This window comes from Nannospalax galili, unplaced genomic scaffold, assembly GCF_000622305.1.
Source record: "Nannospalax galili isolate Female #2095 unplaced genomic scaffold, S.galili_v1.0 scaffold113, whole genome shotgun sequence".
Lineage (NCBI taxonomy): Eukaryota > Metazoa > Chordata > Mammalia > Rodentia > Spalacidae > Nannospalax > Nannospalax galili.
The window spans coordinates 6,127,071-6,134,954 of record NW_008335444.1 but is presented as its reverse complement, the minus strand read 5'-3'; the positions used below and the strand labels follow the sequence as shown (position 1 = coordinate 6,134,954).

The 7,884-nt window shown below is 44.0% G+C and overlaps 1 protein-coding gene and 1 long non-coding RNA gene across 3 annotated transcripts in view; one reads left to right on the top strand and one right to left on the bottom strand.

Annotated features, from left to right (window-relative positions):
- Positions 1-540: 540 nt before the first annotated feature.
- LOC103731844 lies at positions 541-1,698 on the bottom strand. Its single transcript, XR_607175.3, has 3 exons — positions 1,586-1,698; positions 1,149-1,408; positions 541-977 (listed from the first exon to the last, which is right to left on the bottom strand). It is a non-coding gene; the product is annotated as an uncharacterized LOC103731844 (long non-coding RNA).
- The window catches only part of Klhl12 (kelch like family member 12), a 42,422-nt gene continuing 35,840 nt past the window's right edge, over positions 1,303-7,884 (top strand). Inside the window, exons 1-3 of one of the 2 annotated variants that reach the window (XM_029562180.1) lie at positions 1,303-1,433; positions 4,351-4,499; positions 4,593-4,793. In XM_029562180.1, the coding sequence (XP_029418040.1) occupies positions 4,599-4,793 (195 nt within the window). In that variant the 5' untranslated portion in view covers positions 1,303-1,433; positions 4,351-4,499; positions 4,593-4,598. The remainder of the gene's footprint in view (positions 1,434-4,350; positions 4,500-4,592; positions 4,794-7,884) is intronic. The other variant, XM_008830332.3, reaches the window with a different exon arrangement.

Here is a 7,884-nt window from a genome sequence, read left to right as displayed (position 1 = left end):
AAAATAAATAAAGGAAAAAGAAAGAGTTCATGAAAAAAAAAAAAAGAGGCTCTTAGGAAAAGTATTCTCAAGATATGTCAACCAGTATTTTAGGGCCAACTTCTCTTTTCCAACAGAATCTTTACGGAATTGTAGATAAGAGTGTAAGTCCTAGGTCTAGCTTGGTATTGTCTTTCAAAGTGATTGTAAAATGAATTAATACACGCAAATAATTCAGTGTAGAGCTTGTTCCGTAATATGTTAAAATATCTACTTTTACTAAGGAAAAAAGAATCTAAGAAGTCAATGAAGTGGCATGAAACTTTTAAGACTATGTTAAATGTTTCAAATTTGTAAGTGTTCAACTTTTGAATATCTCTACTATAAAGTTTGAGTATGAGCCACAAAAAAAAAGTTCAAGGTCATCCTCAACATATCAAATTCACACCAGCTTAGGGTGAAAAAAAAAGTGTTCACAGTAATAATTTCAATCAATATTTTCAAAGTGCCCTCAATGGAATTTATATCAATCCTGCAATCCCAATTCACAATATTTAAATTTCAAGGGTAACAGTATTAGATTAGGAGGTTACAACATGAAAGATAGAAACGCTACATAAAATTAGAAAGCTGCCCATTTGACTATATTTTATTATCCTCAGGAATCAAAAGTCTCACAGAGAAAGACTGAATAATCACATTGGTCATTCATGTAAGCTGGGCCAAGGAACATCTTTTTCTTCTGTCCCTAAGCGAACCCAAATCAGTGAGAAGCAAAATTCCTAAACCCTCAGCACAGGGCCTGGTGGTCGGTGGAAGCGCTTTAGGAGAAGCCTTTGCAGTTTCCTCACTGTGTCCAACCTCTGGCCGTCCCACAAGTTCCTTCCACCGGTCTTTGGATCACAGAAGTAAAAATCCTCTCACTTAGGGCTGGGACACCCGGCAGAAAGGTTCTCTCCGCAGCAGGAAGGCGGGTCTTCTCCGAGGGGCGAATCCTGCTGCTTGTCGTCGGGGCGCGCAGCCCGGGAATCTCTCTCAGTCCCCAAGTCTGGGTCCCCGGGTCCGTGTCCGTCCCTCCGTCCACCCCACCCCCGCCCCCGTCCCCGGTTTCCCGCGCCTTCCCCGACCCTGCACGGCCTTAGCGCTCCCGGTTCGCCCACCCCACCTACCTGGTTCTTTTCGGTTTTCTCGAGCAGCACCAGGGTGAGCAACTCAGGTAACCCTGGCCGCTCGGTGCCGCCTCCTGACGTGACGTTTGCTCGGACAGGGGAGGTCCTCGAGCTGCAACACGTCATCACGTCGCGCGGCCGCCTAGTCAGGATTCTGGAGTGCCGCCGAGGCTGCTCTGAGTGCGGGGTTGGGGCGGCGGCGGCGGCGGCGGCGGCGGCGCTCCGGCTGCTGAGCCCTGCGAGCCCCGCACCTAGCCCATCTGCCGGGGCGGGCCCGGAGCCCAGGTGAGTGGCCGCAAAGATGGCACCCAGCGCCCCCACCTGCCCTCGGTTTCGGCCGCGGCCTTCGCCCAGCCTTGGTCTACCCCGAGTAGGACGGAGACGGGGGGCCGAGCGGGCGCTGGCCGGGAGCGCTGACCTGTCAGCTGCCCACTCACCTCCCTCAGCTCCTCCCTCAAGATGCCCTCTCAGCTGCCTCTTCAGCGCCTCCTTCAGCTGCCATCTCAGCTCTCCTCTCTGCGGCCCCCAGCTCCCCCCTCCTCAGCGCCCGCCCAGCAGCCCCCTCAGCTCCTCCTTTAGCTCCTCCCTCAGCCCCCCAGCTCCTCCCTAGCTGCCTCCTTAGCTTTCTCCTCAGCTCCCCCCTCAGTTTCCCCGTCAGCTGTCCCTCGCCTGCCCCTTCAGCTTTCCCCTTAGCCACCTCCTCAGCTCCCTCTCAGCTTTCCCGTCAGGTCCCCCCTCACCCCCACCTCAGTTTCCCGCTCAGCTCCCCCCTCAGCTCACTCAGCTGCCTCCTCCCTGGAAGGAAAGAATTTGGCGGAGAAACAGTTTAAGACGTTTATTTCGTCAAAGCTACTCTCCAAAGATTGAAGTGGGTCGTCCCCAAAGGTTGGGGGGAAGCACTCCAATGGGGTCTGCATTATGTATTTTAAAGAAGTTTCTTATATTTATGAGGTGGGTGGTTTATTTATGGAGGTAAGATGACCCTTTTTCCTCCCAAATCGTAATGGACCGCATCTCCTTTTTAGGGTATTTTTCCTAGTGATCTTGAAAAGCAGAGTACTGGGTCTCTGAGTTGGGGAGGGTGGGGGAGTCCAAACTACAACAGATACTACTACAATGAAGCCAGAGTCTCTCGAGGTTGCACTCATGTAGGCAATTTGGGAGTACCCTGGTGCCTTAGTTTTTGTTATAGCAGTACAGTAACAGCCTAAATTCTGTTTTCTACAGAAGTGCACTCTAATCATGGCAAGGCAAAGCTGCAGCTAATCAGGAGACACAGCTACCAAGATACAGCTGCAATTTTCCATGGTTACTGCCCATCTAACTCCTTGCCTACCTAGTGTTATACTTCCAGTTGTGGTGCTAGCTGTAAGCCTGGTGTTGTCACAGGAGAGCTTCATTTTTTTTTTTTCTCCTGAATTTAACCTTCTAGGATTTGATACCCCTCCCCCATTCAGAATGGAACCCTTCTATTCAGATGTTAACAAAAGTTCTAGAACCCTTAGTTTTTGAAAGGTGGAGAATGTGCCCAGGAAAGCAGATCACTGCACTGAGGTTACTGTCAGTTTTGATGCAAACCTTAAAGCCCAGTCATCGGCAGAGGCCTCTGGTAACACCCCAGGAAGTCTTCACAACCTATAGACATCTGCTGATAATCCATTGAATCCCCAGTGTTTCTCATATTCCCACAGTTGAAAGTATGTTGACTTAAGAAACGTTTTTGTTTTCAAATATGTGTACTTTAGTGGATCATCTCCTTTTTTTGTAAAATAGAACTTACAGAGTTGTTGGAAGGATGTTGAGAGTGCCTTTGATGTAACTATAAACAAAAAGAATTTGGAATCCTTTTTTTTTGGTCTTTTTGAGACAAGGTCTCCCTGTAGCCCAAGCTGGCCTGGAACTCAACTATGTAGACCAGCCTGGCCTTGAACTCATAGAGATCTACCTGCCTCTGCCTCCCAAGAGCTGGGATTAAAGGCGTGAGCCACCACACCCCACTGGAATCTCATTTTTACAAGTCAAAAATTATGATTGTGAGTTGTGGGCTTCAGAAAGACCACAGTTGGCTTGTTTGTTTTTTGTTTGTTTGTTTGTTTCTTGGCTCATTTCAGAAAGTTTTGAATCCCAAGAAAAGACATATTCATAACCATCTCCATTTCATTCCCCAGAAACTGTTCCTGAGGAGGAAAATAGTGTGACTGACGTCTGTCCACTCAGGAAAGTAGTCTTTACAGTGATTTTTTTTTTTTTTAAATACGTAACTATTTTATTTAACTGAGGTATACAAGAAAACTTTGCAATTTTGGTCATTCTCTGATATCCATAGGTAATTGGTTGGAGAAATCCAATAGATACCACAATCTGAGTGTGCTGAAGTTTTTTTGGTTTTTTTTGAGGGGAGTGTGGTTTTTTATTTTTATTGAAATGACGTCTCCCTGCACTCCCTGCTGGCCTGGAACTCGCCATATAGATAACCAGGCTGGCCTCAATCTCAAACAGATCTGCCTCACAAGTGTTGGGAGTAAAGGTGTGTACCACTACTCCTAGCCTGGTGTGGTTTTTTTGAGACAGTTTTGCCATGTGGCCTTGGCTGACCTAAAACTCATCATGTAGATCAAGCTGGCCTGAGTGTTACGATTACAGGGGGTGCACCACCACTCCTAGCTCTGAAGTCTTATATAAAATGACATACATCGTATTTGCATATCCTCTGTATACTTCTTAAAGGTGTGTACCACTACTCCTAGCCTGGTGTGGTTTTTTTGAGACAGTTTTGCCATGTGGCCTTGGCTGACCTAAAACTCATCATGTAGATCAAGCTGGCCTGAGTGTTACGATTACAGGGGGTGCACCACCACTCCTAGCTCTGAAGTCTTATATAAAATGACATACATCGTATTTGCATATCCTCTGTATACTTCTTTTTTGAGACAAGGTCTCCCTGGAGCCCCAGCTGGCCTGGAACTCACTATGTAGACCAGGCTGGCCTTAAACTCACAGAGATCCACCTGCCTCTGCCTCCTGAGAGCTGGGAGTAAAGGCATGCATCCCCCCCCCCCCCAGGCACTACTGTATACTTAAGCCAGCTCTAGATTACTGTAATACCTAATATAATATGTTATACTGTATTGTTTAGAGAAAATAAGAAAAAGTATATATTCAAAATTGGTCCTTTTCGATCCTTGCTTGATTGAATCTGAAGATATGGAACCAGGGGAATTGAGAGGAAGAAGACAACTTTTATTTGGCATTGCTAGGACTAGATCATGGTGTGGTGCCTAAAATAGGATATGCTGTCTTCTGGAAGCTTGCATTTGAAGAAGCCTGTTTTAAGTTCTTTAATTTGTAAAGGTAAATATGTATGCTTAGTTTCCCCTTCTTCAAATCTGCTTTTTTTCTCTTGTAGCTACATTATTCACGTACTCCCTTGTTCTTTCTCCATAGTGCTTGATGGGCGGCATTATGGCCCCCAAAGACATAATGACAAATACTCATGCTAAGTCCATCCTCAACTCAATGAACTCCCTCAGGAAGAGCAATACCCTATGTGATGTGACATTGAGAGTGGAACAGAAAGACTTCCCTGCACATCGGATTGTACTGGCTGCCTGCAGTGATTATTTCTGTGCTATGTTCACCAGTGAGGTAAATGGCAAGTCGTCACCACATAACTAAAATTCACATATGTGCCCTTGTAGTTCTCTCATTTCAGTGACTAGAATAGCATGTGAGGGTGATCTGGTTGTGACATCTGTCATCCCACTGAACAACCATGGTTGATTTGGTTAATCTGGCTGGCTAGCCAGGTGGTGTCCCCTTTTTTCTTCACTGCTCCTTGTGCTTCATTTCTGATGGAGAATGCTTTATTGGCCTTTTCCAACAGAAGACCATCTTTGGTTGAGAGTTAAGGTGCCCTTCTGTTAGAACTTCCAAACAAGCTCTCAGTGAATATAATAGAAGTTTTAAACCAAGCATGGTGGCTCATTTCTATAGTCCTAGCACTTGAGAAGTAGAAACAGGAAAAATCAAGAGATTTAGGGCCACTGGGCTACTGCCCCCCCCCCCAAACAAGTGCAGGGGATGTAACTTATTTGGTTAGGTGCTTACCTGACACACAAAGCCACAAATTTAAGGTCATCCTTGGCTATATAAAGAATTTGAGGCCAGTCTGGGCTACATGAGACCCTTTTTTTTTTTAAAGGAACTTGCCCACCTGAGAGAAGAATCATGAGAAAGCCAGAGATGCTGTGCTCTGCAGGAGTCTTTCATTTTATTTTTTTCATTTTCTTTTATGTATTCTAAGTGTATTGCCTGCATGTATGTAAGTGTACCCATGTCGTGCATTGCTCTCAGAGGTCAGAAAAGGGTGTCGGATCCCCTGGAACTGGAGTTATGGGTGGTTGTTAGCTGCCATGTGGGTGTTGGGATTCAAACCTGAGTCTCCTGCAAGAACAACCAGTGCTCTTAACTGCTGAGCCATGTCTCCAACTTGAGACCCTTTCTAAATAAATTAAGTAAATAAATCAGTAAAAATAAGAATAGGGCCAGCAAGATGACTCAGTGACTGAAGGTGCTACCAGAAGAGAACTGACTGCCTTGAGTTGTCCTATGACTTCTGTGTGATTATGTGTACACACACACATAAACACATACACACAAACACACACACACAGGATGGCTCAGCAGGTAAAGGAGCTTTCTGTGAAAGCCTGAAAATCTGAGTTTGATTCCCCAAAACAACATAAAGGTGAAAGAAGAGAATCAACTGGCCTTCACATGTGGACCATAGTACATGTCCACCCTTCCCACAGTAATACAAAAACATTTTGGAAGTAATAGCATAAATGTAATTATTTAAATTAAAAATAAAAATAGATTTTAAGGGCCTGGAGAGATGGCTCAGCAGTTAAGCTCATTGACTGCTCTTGCAGAGGACCCAGGTTCAGTTTTTAGCACCCACATGGCAGCTAATAACCATCCATAACTCCAGTTCCAGGGGATCCGACACAGCCTTCTGACCTCCACAGGCATTGGATGACACGGGTACACTTAACATACTAGCAGGGAATACACTCATACACTCCTTTAATCCCAGCTCTCAAAGGCAGGCAGATCTCTGAGTTCAAGGCCAGCCTGGTGTACTTGGTGAGTTCCAGGCCAGCTGGGGTTACAGGGAGACCTTGTCTCAAAAAGACCAATAAAATATTAAAAAAAAAAAAAATTTTTTTAAAGTTTATGGTAGAGGCTGAAGAGATGGCTGCTTTTGCATTGGACCCAAATTTAAATCCCAGCACCCACATGGCGGGTAACAGCCATCCATAACTCCAGTTCCAGAGAATCCAGCGCCCTCTTCTGGCCTCTGATGGTATTGCACAACATGGGTGCACTTACATACATGCAGGCATAACACTCATACACATAAAATGTTTAAAAAAAAACCAAAAGTCTATGAATCTTTTAAATTTAAGGTATGTGAATAATTATTATATAATTTAACTATTATATAATTAACTCCCCTGGAACTGGAGTTAAGAGTCCTGAAATATTTCATTATACTAAGGATTTTAGTTTAGATTTTTGTTTTTGTTTTTTGAGACAAGGTCTCTCTGTAGCTCCCGCCAGCCTAAAACTCACTCTGTAAACCAGGCTGGCCTCAGTCTCACAGAGATCTGCCTGCCTCTGCCTCCCAAGTGCTCGGATATTTGGGGAGTATTTTTGTTGTTGCTTGATTTGTTTTGATTTGATTGCTTTATTATAAAAGATTTTACTTTGCTAAATATTTTTCTCTATGTGTGTGCTTGCATGAGTTTTATGGGCACCATGTTTATGCAGTGCCAGAGGACATCAGATCCCCTAGAGCTGAAGGTTGTGAGTCTCCTGATAGGGATGCTGGGAACTGAACCTGGCCTCTCTGTAAGAGTAGTAAACTGTCTTCACTGCTGGGCCATCTCCAGACCCCTGGTTTAGTGTTTGTTTTTTGTTCTGTTTGATGGAGTCTTAATATATATATATATCCCCCAAACTAACTTCACTACTCCATCTTCCTACCTCAGCCTTCCAACTACCCAGACTAGTTATGTGCTACCACACCCAGCCATGATAAGACTCTTTAAAATGTATTGCTAACCATCAGTATTTTCTTTAGTTAGTACCCATCTCCAAAATAAGTAGTTGCTAGATCTAGATAGGTGAGAAAGTATAATAATAATGAGAGTAACTACATTTATGGGCCCAGCTACAGTGTTCCATTTGTCATGCATTTGTCATTTACCCTAGGGGTTAGTATTATCATCCCATTTTACAGTGAGCAAGGGTCTCAGTAAATGACTTTCCCAAAGTCATATAGCTTGTAAATACTGTGTAGAGGTGGGATTTACTTCCATATTTTCTGACTAAAGACCAGTTTTAAAATATTTTTTATTTATTTTTATTTTATGTGTATGTGTTCCATTTGTCATGCATTTGTCATTTACCCTAGGGGTTAGTATTATCATCCCATTTTACAGTGAGCAAGGGTCTCAGTAAATGACTTTCCCAAAGTCATATAGCTTGTAAATACTGTGTAGAGGTGGGATTTACTTCCATATTTTCTGACTAAAGACCAGTTTTAAAATATTTTTTATTTATTTTTATTTTGTGTATGAATGTTTTGCCTACATGTGTGTAAATGCACCAGTATCCTGCGATGCCTGCAGAGGTCAGAAGACAGTGTCAGATCTCCAGGAACTGGAGTTAT